Source organism: Myodes glareolus, chromosome 5 (genome assembly GCF_982192425.1).
Source record: "Myodes glareolus chromosome 5, mMyoGla1.1, whole genome shotgun sequence".
Lineage (NCBI taxonomy): Eukaryota > Metazoa > Chordata > Mammalia > Rodentia > Cricetidae > Myodes > Myodes glareolus.
Genome location: NC_142030.1, coordinates 7,526,995 through 7,542,092, shown reverse-complemented (window position 1 = coordinate 7,542,092; position 15,098 = coordinate 7,526,995). Strand labels below are relative to the sequence as shown.

General features: G+C 46.3%; 1 protein-coding gene across 16 annotated transcripts in view; it reads left to right on the top strand.

Annotated features, from left to right (window-relative positions):
- The window catches only part of Esrrg (estrogen related receptor gamma), a 613,673-nt gene that overhangs the window by 198,734 nt on the left and 399,841 nt on the right, over nucleotides 1–15,098 (top strand). For 7 of the 16 annotated variants that reach the window (XM_085687546.2, XM_085687547.2, XM_087906040.1 and 4 more), the window contains one exon: nucleotides 782–817. The exons of the other annotated variants lie outside the window; for them this stretch is intronic. In XM_085687546.2, coding sequence (XP_085543672.1) covers nucleotides 816–817 — 2 coding nt within the window. In that variant the 5' untranslated portion in view covers nucleotides 782–815. The remainder of the gene's footprint in view (nucleotides 1–781; nucleotides 818–15,098) is intronic. 16 annotated transcript variants of the gene reach the window in all.

The following is a 15,098-nucleotide window of genomic DNA, read 5'->3' as shown; positions in this document are numbered from 1 at the left end:
TGCAGTTTATTTTCCTATAAATGGAATCACTTTGTAGGTGGGGGCACTATTATCCAAAGCAGGATTTCTGAGCAAAGATGAGTCTGTATTTTCACTTCTATAAAAAATTGTCAATGAACCTTAGGAAATTGTATAGATTTCACTTGCATCAACATTTCTAGGAAGCCATCCTTTCAGTCTCCCTTTGCAGGTGTGTTGTTTGGAGGAGGGTCTTCAGCTGTTTGTGTTTGCATCTTAAACTTTGTAAATTAAGCTGAATATCTATCACCAGTTTTACTTGTTTAATGCCATTTTATGAATTCACATGTTGGTATTGCCTGGCCAACATTGTTTATATTAAACTAGTTATCATTTTTTCTTAATTTTCAAAGCATTCTTATACACTAAGAATCTTAACTCCTTTTACAAATGATATGCTAAGGAGTGACCAGGTGGTTCGCTGGGTAAAGGCATTTGATGCCAAGTCAGATGGCCCGAGTTTGAACGCTGGGACCCACATTGTAAAAGCAGAGAACTGACTACTGAAAGTTGTCCTCTGATACCCATTCATGTGCTGTGGCAGGCATAATGTCACACATACAAAAAAAAAAATCCCAGGCAAATAAATAATTAAATTTAATGTGTTATGTAAATGTCTTCTTGTTTTATGTTTGCCCTTTAGTTTTGTTTGTCTGTATTTTTATTGTAGGATAGTAGTCAAAAATGGTTTCATGTTAGGGGGTGTTTATGATCTCATTTCCTTTTATTTTGTTTTGTTTTTTGTTTGTTTGTTTGTTTTTAGATTGGACTTTTCCTGGACAAAAAGAAAAGGAATAATGTGAGTTTACAGTCTTTTGTGTGTTTTGTTTCAACAGGGTCCTTGATTGTCATGGCTTGTAGACTAGTTGCAGATGAGAATTTTATAGTGTAAAAATGTCTGTGTTGAGTTGTCAGGGCCTCAGTGATGTTTCCAGTTTTTTTGGGGAACATCTGGGAGGGTGTGGCATTGCTGAGGATAAGACGCTCCCGGTTCAAAAGGATTAGGGAGGAGGCAAAGGGAGCAGGGTTTTCATTTGAGAATTGGGATGATCACACGTCCAGCCCCCCAGAAGAGAAGTTCTCACAGCTGAGGTAATGATCGGGAACTGTAAGTGCCAATCACCCCAACTTGATCTTTACCCCTCTGTAATAGTTAGTGTTGATTGTTTAACTGTGCAGAGTCTAAAACCATGCCACAGCATGACCTCTAGACCTGTCTGTGTCTGTTGGAGTTTATGTTGATGCATTTAGGTGGAAAGACCCGCTTTCTGTGGGTAGCTCCATTCCCTGGCTGAGATCCTGATCTGTATGAGAGCCCCAGGCATCCATCCCTCTCTGCTTCCTGATTATGACATCATCTAATCAGCTGCTTCATGCTCCCACCACCTTAAGGTTGGAGTGTGCCTTTGAGAGTCATGAGTTGGAGTAAGCCCTTTCTCCCTTAAGTTACGTTTCTCAGGATATTTTATCTCAACAGCAGGTAAAAAAGCTAAAGTAAATGTTACGCAAATGTTTACACAAATGACAACACAAAAGTTGTCACACTGTACTCCCTAATAGTGTACAATAAATTAAGCAATATAATAAAAACAATCCCACTGCCTTACTCTAGTTGCTTAGGACTGACGATAACATGTTCCTTCCAAGGAAACTTGGTCCTTGGCCTTTTTAGTTGTCCATCCTCAATGCCAGCCCTGACCAGAATCCCATTCCTTCATGATTCAGTTGTCCCCACAGAAGTCATGTGGAGTCTCCATATCTCCTCCAATCAGCGATGATTTGACAAGGAGAGTCTGTGCTGCATTAACCCATCCCGTTCTTTTGATTAGACCTTGGGTGTGACCTTATTCACTCCCGGTTTGTTGTTTTCTATCATCTTTGGCTTCCAGTTCCCCGCCAGCCCCTTTTCAGGCTTTCTAAAACCTCAGCTACCCTTCAAGGCTTGCCATACATGTCTCCTTCCTGCAGCTCTTCCTGTCCAGATTTTTCAAGAAGATGCTGAGGTGAACTTAAGTGTGGTTTAATTCCTAGCCAGAGACAGCTCAGCTTGTTGCGTTTTCCCCTTGCACGTTGCTAGCCAGCTTATAATTCCCAAGAGTGGCAAGAAGTCTGTTTTACCTTTCTTGGTAAGTGAAGTGATCCTTACTTTTTTACCACGGTGAAACTCTTCATTGCCCTAACAAAGTCTGCCTACTGAGTCCTTCTGTCGACAGAGACTGGTGTATAGAGAACGTGGGGACAGAGGGAACACGCAGGCCAGGGAGCCAGGATGTAAAGTTTGTCTCTGATAGTCGCAGGTAGAGACTGGAGCAGAGAGTGATTCCCGTGCAAGCTCAGAAGGACAGGTGACAAACGCCCCGGGGATGGCTAAGTGCATTCCCTGCTATGGCGAAGAGCCGAGTTGGAGGGAGACAGAATGAAGTGGGAAAGACGAATAGTCAAGGCTGTCTACAGGGAAACAGATCCGAAGAGAGGAGAGGTGAGAGGAGAAAAGGATGCGTGTGAACAGGGAGCAGTGAGTCAGAGAAATGGTCCTCGGAGGGGACGTGAGTCAGAAAGGGACATTACATAATGCACTTGGCAGAGTCTTTCAGAAGTGGGGGTGGTGGCAAGGGGCTATGGGGGGTCCCCCGTGAGCCGTGTAGTAGCTACTGATGCAGATGAGGTCAGGAAGATGTGGTGTGCATGAGAAGGGGTGTTGCTGGTGTTCTGGGAGGGTGAGGACACCCGGTGATGACATTGCTGGCAAGGCGGCTGTGCTTGGACAGGGCTCCCAGACTTAGCATCTTTATAATTGAATCCATCGGTGAAGAGGAAGGGAGATGGCGGATCGAGGCCAATGTTCTCATTCAGCTTTTATGGAAAATAGTCTAATAGGCTTAATGTCATTTCTCAGCCCCCCCCCCCCCCCCCGCCATGATCTATTGTGTCCCTCTTTAGGTGGATGCATGCCCCTTGGCTCTGTGAAGCTTCCATTGAGCCAAGCCACCTCTGGTACCTCTGCCTTTCCATTCACTGTTGTTCTCATTGTTTGGAATGTTCATCTACGAACTCTTTAGTTTTGACCTCACTCCTATTCGAAGCCAGCATGTCAGCTTCAGAAGTTTTTCTTCTATGCTCTGTGTCCGCCACCCCCACCCCCATGATGGCATACCCCTCCCACTATTCTTTTATGAAGCAATTTAATAGCCCTCCATTTTATGGGATGTCCTGTTACTTTTGATCTATTCCCTGTCCCTTCTAGATCACGAGTTCTAGTATGTCCTAGCTCATAGAACTCTCCGTGATGCAGAGTAAGTGACCAATGAGTATTTAGAAAGAAGGAAAGCCAGAGGACAGTCTTAGGTATCATTCAGAAATACCGTCTGCTTTGTTTGGGAGACATTTGCCTATAGCCTGCCTATTAGATTAAGCTCACTGGCCAGTGAGCCCCAAGGATCCTTTCGACTCCACCTCTCCAGTACTTGGACCATAAGCATGTCACCATCCCACCATTATTTTTGAGTGTTCTCACCAACTAACCATCATCCCATCCCAGTGTTTTACTTTATAGACAAAAACTATAGAGTTCTGCGGCATTGAATTCATTCATATTGTGTAGGGAGGACATGAACACACATTTGTAGACTGGTGTTATCTCAATTAAAATATGAAGCAACACCTATCCATTTCTCTCTAGTCCTTGGCATGTGCCATGCTCCTTCCTGTCTGTGATGAAGCATGTACCATGCTACTTCTTGTCTGTCTCTGTGATGAAACATGTACCATACTTCCTGTCTATATCTGTGATGAAACATGTACCTTGCTACTTCCTGTCTGTATCTGTAATGAAACGTGTACCATGCTACTTCCTGTCTGTGATGAAGGATGCCCTATGCTACTTCCTGTCTCTGTGATGGGCACTCTAGGTGCTTCAGGTCACTACACCAAGATAGTATTTGCCATTCTCTCTCTCTCTGCTTTAGTTTACTACATGTATCTCCCAGGTTTTGCATTTGTCATGGTATAGAATCTTCTTCAAGTGGAAGGATAGTCCCTCCTGATTTGTTTTTCCATTCATTTATTGATGGACATTTGAGTTGTTTCCGGGCGCAGACATTGTTTTGAATGTTAAAATACATCATTATCTTGTAATGTAGTTTCCCAGGGCATAGTTAGGGCTGGTAGGCTCCAGCAGGGAAAGACAGGGTAGACCAGTGAATCATCTCTGTGCCTGGTGAAGTCATCAGAAATGTCCAGGATCCTGGAGACCCAGGGAAGCAAGAAAACCCCTCCAGTATGGTCAGGCTGGACTTAGCGTGAAAAGCGTGGGCATTAGGTTCCTGAGGTGGCAAATACAACGAACTGGCCCTGGTGGGGGCACCCGATCCATCTGCTCTTCACTGTTCCTGAAGTGGGAGAGGAGATGATGAGAAGGCACGAGGGAAAGAGAATCAGTTAAGGAGAGACGCGGGGGAAAGAGGTGTAGTTATAGCAGAGCAGGGATTCCTCGGGTGTAAGGGACGCTGTCATGAGAAGGCCAGTCAGTCCGCCCACAATGCCTGCAACAGCTTCATGTACAAAGAGCCTTCTGCACTGCAAGATCTGCGAATGGCCACCTTAGAGAAAATGACAATAGAAAAACCAGGTCCCACAGGGACACTGGCTACCAATCACTGACGTTAAAGACTTTCTTCTTTTCAATTGCTGTAGTTGGGGCTGCTTTCTTCTGACTTCTCGGTGCCTGGAAAGACATTATTGAGCTCACCCCATGAAATGGCCTCAGTATTGCTGTTAATGATGGGAATTGGGGTAAATGCTTGTCTCTTGACATCTTCCTTGTTACTGTTGTTTTTAGAGCAGTGTGTGTGTGTGTGTGTGTGTGTGTGGCAGGGTATGTACATGTGCATGTATACACGCACGCATGTGTTTGGGTATCCAAAGAGGTCAAAGAGGGCTTTAGATCCCTTGAAGCTAGAGTAATAGGCAGTTTTGAGCTGCCTCAATGTGGGTATTGGGACCTTCCTCTGGAAAAGTAGGAAGTTGTCTCCCGCAGAGCTATCTCAGCCTGTCCTCAGCAGCATCTGCGCTGTACCTTGAGCCTCTAACACCCTGGATTGTCTGCCAGAATCTCTCCTTTTTGGAAAGCGAGGACAGTGAGATTGTATTGGATCTCGTTGAGAAACCAGGGTCCTTCTTTACTCTCTCCATGCCCACCTCACCATCCCAATTTGAGGTTCACAGTCAGACCCCAAATTGAAAAGACCCCCCATTTCTGGTAGCAACAGGCAGACAAGAGCCTTTTGTACACGAAGCCCCTGAAGCTCTTCGCCTCTCTGTCTTAACAGGAAGCAGTAGCTTCCCAAGGTATTTCTGGGCGGCCTTTTTGGAAGTGGTATTTTTTTTCCCCGTCTTTCTTTCTGCTTCATCCATTTGGTGCGCGGGTCCATTTCAAGTTGCCTCTGATGGACTGCTGCTGCTTCTCGTCAGCCCGTTCAACCTATCCTCAGGGAGGAGTCTCACTGGTCACTCTGAAGAGGCCCCCTCAGGCCAAGAAAGCTTCTCTCACTTTGTTTCTGCTGAACCCCTGCCCTTCAGGGTGCTGAGGGGCGGGCTCTGGGCTGCCGCCCTTGTAGTCTGTTCTTGCTTGCAGGTGATTAGCAGGTGGCTTCTAAGCAGAAAGGAACTTTGCCCCAGGCTCTGCTCTCCCATAGGCTCGGGCCGTTTTGCTACAAAAGAGAAAAATGGAGCCTTTGAAGAGTGTCTATACACTATTCATGTACTTTTCAGAAAGAGAGAAGTGTCTATAAATTTTCAGGGTTGGTATTAGATTTCTACTTCGTTATCAGAGAGCAGAACTAGTGGGTTATGGCTTGGAGGGCTTTGGGGATGAGAAAGAGGCAGTAGCCATTTCTAAGCAGCTAGTCTTTTAGTGAAAGCTTATTTGAAAACTTTTTTCCCAATACCAATTCCCCAACAAGGTGTATTCCAGTGGGACAGCGTGACCAGCACGGTGTGGCCAGCGCGGTGTGGCCAACGCAGTGTGGCCAGTACGGTGTGGACAGTGCAGTGGGGCCAGTACGGTGTGGCCAGTGCAGTGTGGCCAGCACGGTGTGGCCAGTGCGGTGTGGCCAGTATGGTGTGGCCAGCGCGGTGTGGCCAGCGCGGTGTGGCCAACGCAGTGTGGCCAGTACGGTGTGGACAGTGCAGTGGGGCCAGTACGGTGTGGCCAGTGCAGTGGGGCCAGCACGGTGTGGCCAGTGCAGTGGGGCCAGTATGGTGTGACCAGCACGGTGTGGCCAGTATGGTGTGGCCAGTGCGGTGTGGACAGTATGTGCCGTGATCGGCGCCCCTGCCCTGCTGAGTGCTCCTTTGGTGAGGGGAGGGGGCACTGTGACTGCCTATCATCACCAACCAGATGAATGTCCCCTCTCCACCTCAGTCCTCAAGGCCTTTTTGTCACCTACTCTGTTGCCTTCGGATTCCCCCAAGGGAAATATTGTGAGGATCTTTGGATAACTTGAGCCACTGTCCCAGCGTTAAAGAAAATACGTTATCCTTCTCTTCCCGCCTCTGAATTACTGCAGTCAGTAATTCAGATGATGTCTTCTCAGACCCAGAAATTAAAATAAAATAGAGATAGGAAACTACTTTTGCAGATTTTTTTTCAAATTTAAATTTTTGATTACCTTTGTTTATTGTGAATGAATGTGTGTGGACAACTTGCGGGAGCCCATTTTCTCCTCCTGCCAGGGACCCAGCTCAGATGGTCAGCCTGCAGGACGGTGCCTTCACCTACTGAGCCATCTGGCAGCTCCCTTGCCTGAGTCTCAAGCAGTTTGTTTCTCTTCTTTTTAGTTGAAAAATAAACTAGAATTTAAGAAACACTGACTGGAATTTGAAAGTGAGGTGTTGCTGCATGAACCAGGCATGGAGTTATTTTTAAAATTTTTTGTTTCCTCATGGTTGAGCCAAAGGAAGCTGCTTTAAGTAGCTAGTTAAGACCCAAACCATCTAGGTCACAAACCCTTTGCCTCCTTAGGGTCTTTGCCTTTGGATGGGTCTCTTTTTTCCCCTGAGTTTTAAACGTGTGACATGTCCACCGGAGTATCAGGGCATGCTCACCTGTGACTGGGTTTGCCAGTGTGGGCAGACCTGTGGTGCAGGGTCTCCAGAGGCCTGGTGGTCACTGTGCGTGACTGTGCCACCAGGCCATCTTTGGGTCTGCAAGTCTGGGAAACACAAATTCTCTCATTCTGGCTTTCAGCTAGCTGACCTGTGCTGGACTTCAGGGTGTTTGGGACAGGGCAGGTGGAGAATAGAGCGCGCACCCTTTTCTCTACCTTGCCTTAGATTATTTTGTCCTGAGAAGATCTTGAACATGGATAGTGGGTGAACTTTAAGCAAACCAGGAAAAGCAGGAGCTAGTTTATAACTCCCCCCCTCTCCTTCCTTGTCTCCCTCCCTCCCTACCTCCCCCACCTTTCTCTTTCTCTGTCTAGTGCACATACCCACAGCAATAAACCCTCAGACCATGCTCCCTTCTATGAGAGAACAACCTTACCAAAACAGAAACTTGGAGCCTCCCTGGAGCAGACTGCTGAGTTCTGGTCTCCAGGACGTGTTTATATGACAACAGTCATAAAAGCCGTTGGGCCATCCCCTTGGAGTCCCAGAATCAAGGCAGTCTTTGTTTGCCTCAGTGAGAACAGCATGGGGCTCATAATGCCTGATAAGATGGCTCAGGAAGTGGCCTTGTTTCTGTGACCTGGGCTTCTTGCTTGAGTGTAATCCTTTACCAAGGTGTACCAGGCAGGTAAGAAAGCATTGGGGTGTGCTGAGAGAGCTGGCGGGTGCACCATACATGGGAGGACCGTGGCTCTTTAGCTATTGAATGAGGTGGGCTGGGGCTGCCGGAAGTGCAACCAGAAGCAGGATCTTTTAGGCACACAACCTTTGTCCAAGACAAGTGAGTACCTGCCCTGCAAGGAATGAAATCCGACTGAGCACCTTGCAGGCTTGAGGACCTGAGTTCCTTCCCTCAGATTAAAATCAAAAACTGGTGTGATAACATCCACTTATAATCCCAATACCGAGGAGGAGGAAATGGGGATCCCCAACATATGCTGGCCAGACAGCCTAGCCTGCTTGGCCATCTCCAGGCTAATGAGAGACCATCTCAAAATCCACAGTGGATGGAGCCTGAAGTACAGCACCAAAGGTTGCCATCTGTCCTTCACATATACATCCACTTGCACATACATGAACAGACAGACAGACACACACACAGACTCACATACAGACACACACAGAGACACAGACACACACACACACACCTGTGCGCATCGTACAGCAGATGATAGCAACAATAACAAGAAGCCATCACATTGGCCTGCCCTGGATTTACAGCACTCTTTGGATTGCCATGGCAACAATAGTTTTAATTATAGAGAGCGAAAATGATACCTTGTATATCAGATGTGGCTTGCTTTTCCCTATGGACAAAAGTCTGATTGGGGAAGCTTTATGTGGATTTTCCTTCTAGGCTGGATTTGATTATCTGCTCTAACAGATGGGTCTTTTTGCTTATGGAATGAGCGGGAACAAACCAAAGTTTTATGGGCTGAAGCACCTGCTGGACAGAGGCCCTTGTGACACCGCACTGGATTTCTTTGTCTGGGAGACAGCCCTGTTAGCTCAGCCTGTACACTTAGGAACCTAGCGTGATGCTGTCCTGGGATGGCTTTTGCTGTTCTGTCTTAGCCACTGGAAATCTACGCATTAGGCTGGAGAGTTGGGTGAAGTATCATCTGATAATTATCCTTGACAACATTTAGGATTAGTCTGGGAGGACAAGCAGGTAATTTGACTGCGGTGACAATCACAAAGATGCACACTTCACAGCCACTTCCGGACCAGAGCAGAGGGGATGCTCCGGGGCTCACCTTCTAGCCTGCTCCCCGTTTTTATTTCTGGACCTGCTTACTCTTTGAATTTCCCATCAGGTTTGGAGAGGGACTCCAGCATATCTGAGTATGTCTGGGCTCCCTCGTTTTCAAAGCTCCTGCAAAGCTAAATAATCTCCCCCTCAGGTCAACATAAATCATTGTCTACCTTCTTTGCTCCTTGAGTAGACCCTCTGATGTATTCATTAATTATGGCTGCTGCCTGGTGGCACAGAGATGGCTGAGTCCTACCTGTGAGCATCTTTCCTGGACCGCCCCTCAGCCTTAAGCTCCCACTTGGCGTTAAAGAGGTCCTTTTTCTGAGAGATGGACAGCCAGATGGTGCGTATGAAAGAACTGTGCCTATGGGGGGAAGGGGGGATGCAGCAGCAGTGGGGGTACACTCCACATGCTTCCAGAAGGGGGGAAGAACACTGTTGTGTTAAACCCTGGCTCAAGACTGGGGAAATGCCCTGCAAATACAAGGAAATTGGAGGAAGGGAGAGTGGAAAGAGTGGGGGGAGAAGGAAGAGATGAGAGAGGGGAGAGAGAGAAGGAGGGAGAAGAGGGGAGGAGAGAGGAGAGAGAGAGAGGGAGGGAGAGACCACAGAGTGTTATGGGGGTTGGTGTACACCTGTCTGTGATCTGGTCAACCCCTACCAAATATCTCCATTCTCTGCTTCATCACTGGCCTGGCTTCCTTCCTGCTCAGGCTCCCTTAACAATGAAGTTAATCACAGCCCGGCTCTGAAAGCCAGGATGCCCTGGCAGAAACCGCTTAGCAATAGGCACCGTGTTTCTGATTTCTAATTCTTTCCCAGATTATTTTTTTTTTAAAGAGAAAACAAAAAGTTCCCATTTTTGGTAAATCTTGCTTAACTAATGCCACAGCCTCTGTTTGTTTAGTTTCCTCATTCAGGAAGCTTTATGCCTCTGATTTTGATTTTGGAGTTCAGGCATGTTAATGAGGCCTTTGTATGAAAGCAGAGGGGTTCTGTTTCTTGTTTGTTAGTTTAATGAGATTTTGTGTTAAGAATGGCACCATGAATCTGTCAGAATTAGCTTGGCTGCATGTGTGTAGCCCGGCAGCTCTGAGACCCTCGAAATGTCTGTTTTTAGGACACCAGCGGGGGGCTAATGAAAAGGCTTTGTTGATTTTAACGAATTGCAAGCCACTGTAGCCAAAATAAATATAATCTGCTTTTTGGATTAGTTGTCACAGATGATTTTACCTCCTAACAGTGATTAAAGAATGCACATGGACCAGAAGCCTAGCTGCTCTCCAGCGACTCTGGCTGAAACAGCAATAAACAGAAGTAAATAAAGACTTAGGATATTAGTTATCTTTGATAAACACCGACACCAAATGTGTAGGCGGGAAGGAAGCGAGGAGTGGCGTAGGGAAGGTTGGGGTGTCGAATACCTGTATGGCACATGGAACTTCAGTTCTTGCTAGCACAAAACACAAACTAAAAAGAAACAGATGATTATTTAAAGAAAAATAGCAGTGGTGTGTGGCTGGTCCAGTCTGTGTTCTGCTGATCTACCTGCTCAGGGAATGCTCAGAACCCCGGGACCACCTCCTCCCTCTCTGGGTCTCTCCAGTGCCGGCTGCTTCATTGCAATTCTGTCCTCGTCTTCCCTTGGACTTGGGGACCACATTTGAAATCCTGCAACTACAGGATTAGAGTCTGAAAATGAAGGCAGTGTTAATTACTTGTTTATTTATTAACCTTCTTGCCTGGTAATTCTACCCAGCTAATGAGCAGGGCAGTGGAGCTGTGTCCATCCCTGTATGTCCCCACCACGAGGACAAGATGTGCCCCAGTTCACAGGCCCGGGCCTTAGGTTTTTCTAGGGAAGTCTACAAATGGAGCTTTCCCTTGTTGCAAAATACCAAACCAACAAACGAAATGAAACCCAACCACAGGAGATGCTGTGCTGCCTCCTGTTCTCTATAATTGTACCAAATGCTTCAAGCATCATTGTGGCATTTCGGTACTTCACCTCTGATGGCAGATCACGAGCCATCCTTAGCTTCGTTCCCTTCTGCCAGACCAGTGTTGAGGTAATTTATTTGTTGGCAGATGCAGAAAGAGGTGTGTTCAAGGCCTGGGAATGGGTCATGGCGCCACCCAGTGACAGAGCTGTGGCCTTCTAGTCTCATGTGCAACCTGGGCGCTGTTCATACGCTGCTGGTTCAACCGGCAGGCCCACCAGCCTGCGCTCGCAGGGTCTTGAGAGCTGAGGGCTGAGTTACAAACTCCTCTCACACGTCTGGTGCCATGCAAATGTTGGAGGACGGTGCGCCATTTTGTACCCAAGATGCCATCTCGGGTAGCAGGCATAGCTTTAAGGGGATGCCAGGGTGGACCAAGAGGAGTTCCTGTCCCCTTACAGTTTCTAGTCCAGCGGAAGAAGCTAAGGCAATAGATATGATAAAATTTGAAGGAATGATTTGGCCCTTGCAGGCTTATGTGGAAGGCAAGAGAGTGGCTGGCGAGGATTTGCAATCCTGAGGGAGATGCGTGAAGTCCCACCCAGCAGGTACAGTGGGATAGAGACCTGAAAGCAACAGCTGTGGGTCTAGGAAAGAAGAGCAGGGGCCCACACAAAGGAGCTGAGCACACATCACAGAGAAAGCAGGCAGGCCTGCAGGGAAGGGACAACCGTGGGTGTCAGGAAGGAGTCTGGCTGGGTGGGTGGCCATTGTCAGGACTCTGTGAGATTGAGAGAGAAGTGTGGCATGACACCTGTCATACCTGGAACCCTAAGAGGTAGGTGTCATTGTCCTCATTTCAAGGATGGAGCACACAGGTAAAAGATCTACCTCATGGCTAGGAGGCTGGGGTGCCGTCCTGCTCCACGGTGCTGACTGCTCTCTGCCTCCTGGCAGAGGACACACGTGAGATCTGTGTGACGTCTTTCTGAATGTCAAATAGAGAAAAATCTTAAGCTCACATTTTAAGTAGTACCTTCGAATGGAAGTGTTATGCATCCTGTAGTGACTGACCCATTTGGCACACATTGCATTTTTTTGGTTACTTTACATGTATATGTGTGGATGGCAAGGGTCCATGTGTGTATTTGTATGCATGTGAGTTCATGTATGTGGTGGTGGTGGTGGTGGCAGTGGCGGTGTGTGTGTGTTTGTGTGTGGGTAGGTAGTGTGAGGGGCACAAATTGACTTCAGTTGCTTTTCTTAATTGCATTACATGTTACATATTGAGGCTGGATTCTTTCCTCTGGGAAGCCCAGAGTTCCCTAAACTAGTCAGATTGCTAGGCGATTCCCTGTCTCTCTATGCCACCTTCTGAGATTTTAGGGGGCTGCCATGCCTGCCTGGCGTTCATTTAGACACAGGGGATCCTAACGCTGGTCCTCGTATTCGCATGGCAAGCACTTAACCTACAGAACCATCTCTCTATTCTTGTAATCTTAAGTCCGTTTTCCAAATGAGTTAGCAAAATAGATAGTAGCCTGTAAATTACTGTGAGAAACTCTGGAAGGTTCTAGGTGATACTTGAACCCGTCTCTGCCGCCAGCCTCTGAAATGCCCGTGGTTCCTAACTTTTCAGGCTGTTTCCGCAGCGCTGGGAATGCAGACGCTCAGATGCGTGCTCCATTTGTGAAGTGAGGATGCTGACACAGACAGCTTAGGGTTTAGACTGTGACAGATAGACTATGGCTCTCCTGCCTCTGCTCCCGAGGCCTTCCTGTCTTCATACGAGTAAAGAATGGATGATAAATGCCTACAAACATTCATCTAGACCACCCCCTTCTTCCTGCCTTCAGCATCTGCCAGGAGTGAGATGACCATGACCTTGACCTCTCCTGCCCTGATTCAGGGCAGGCCCTGGGCAGATGGCCAAGTGTCTGCCAGGTTGGACTGAAACCCCGCATCCAGAAAATGATACAACTTTGCATAAAGCAAGTTTCGGGGAACTCCTCTTCGATTCCATTCATCTTTGAGACTTTATTTTACAAATCCTGTGAACTCTCCCAAGGTGATGAAGCACGTCTATTATACATCATCAATGGTCTAGTCTGTTGTATTTCTTTCCTAGTACACTTTAAAAGCTCAGTAAATATTCTCAAGGAATTCTTACAATGAACATGAAAGACCACATCCAGGAGGGCAAACACAAGCCCACATTTGTACATCTGGACAGATGTTTAGCTACCTGGATCTTCTGTTGTGCTTCTAATTGAAACTGGCTGTCTTGACCAACTCTGTTTGTAAGACTTTAAACTTTGTATTCTGTTTCATGAAGAGCCATGCCTGGCTCGGGTCAATATCAAGTTCTGCCTAAACCCTTTGGAATTAAGCAAACAGCAAGCTGTCAGGCATGCTCAGCATTGATGTCTCCCTTCTCTAATAACCTTGCATTTCAACCTTGCATTTTCCACGAGGGAGCACTCCTCTGTGGAGGGATGATATTCAAGTTCAGCTTGTTTCTGCAAAGGTTTTTCCTAAATGTATATCTAAATTTCTCATATGCTACATGTTTCCGCCTTCCACCATTGCTGTAGGGTGTGTGTGGCATCTGCCACCATTTCTATGAATAACATAACAACGTGTTGGGACACTCAGCCATAGACTTATTAGAATAAAATTTAATACAGGTGCCGTGTTCTTTTTCCATGGAAGTCTGACTTGGGTGTCTGGCATTTTGAAAGAAGAGAAAGTAATTATCTTGTTATACTACCATACACTGACAGGTGGGATGGACCCAAGCAAAAGCTTGGTTCTGCTTAAAATTCAAATTAACACTCGGGTCAGTTTTGCGCTCCTACAGAAACAGGCTATTCCTCCTCTCTGCAATAGTAATTCCCACACACGGAATGCGAGTTACTCTTGTATGATTTCTCCAGAAGGGACCCGATGCTGCTGTTCTGAGCTCCTGTTTGTCCCCACACCCCTTACAGTCCCGAAGAGAAGAATAAAAAGATTGGGTTCTGGGTTAGTAAGTTGCTAAGAAAGAGGGCTGTTTACCAGGAAACATCGTTAACCTGGCACGGGATTTATACTGGTTGGTGTTTAAATATCAGAGCTATTTTGTAGCCCCAGCCTGAATGTTCTAGTGTCTTCACCGGAGTCTTTGCAAGAGAGCTGTTTCCAGCCCAGACCCTAAAGTACTGCTTCTAACGCCATTAGCCCTTTGACAAATTTTAGTTCCCAGTGAATTTTCTCTACAAAAGGTGAACTAGGAGTCTTGGCTCAGAAAACGTAAGAGCTTCAGATCAGCAAACCTAAGCTCTTGAAAAAGGAGTCCTGTAATCAGAGCCGATAAGCCACTTTACCCCTCCCCTGCCCCGTGTGTGTGTGTGTGTGTGTGTGTGTGTGTGTGTACATGGATGCTTGTATTCTTGTGGCTTTTCCCCACAGTCTCCTTTTATGGCTCACTATGAATGCTTTTATTTTGCAATGGAAGGAATGGGTGGCTTTGGTTATTGTGTATCTTCTCTGAGTACACATCTTGCTATCATTGCAAGTATGGATGGCTTCTACTACCTGAAATGTTATATCATTCATTGAATACTCTTAAATCTGAGATATATACAGTGGGGGCTTTTTTATCTTCACATCTTGGATCACCAAGTCCAGAATTTAATTGATGTGTCTGGACTTGCAGATCTCAGACTGATTTTCGGAGTTTTGTAACATCCAATATAGGGCTTCTCAGCTCACACAGTCCTGACTTTATAGATTATTTTTGTACTTAGTATCTAGCACTCTGTTTTATTACAAATACTTTAATAAAACCCAAAGCAATTTTAGTTGATAATAAAAATCTGAGTCCTGAAAAATTCTTTTTCTTATAGTGAAAATAAAAACATCATCATCATCATCAACAACAATAGCAACAAAAACGGTACCTGAGCGAAGGAAGGAGATGGGAAGAGGTTTATGGAAGTTGATTTCGAAAAGGAAACTGAGCACATAGCAGTTGGACACATAGAGGCTTATAGCTTCTACACTAGTAGAGAAGCCTCGCCCTTTGCCTAACCCTTAAAGATAGATCACAGTTAGGTTAAGTCCCTCCCACTATGACGTAGAGTCAACAGCCAGGTGTTCCTTTGCAAGGAGCAGTAAATCATATGTTGTTTTTCTATATTCTCCATGGTGGCAACTTTCACTAGTATATTGGAAAG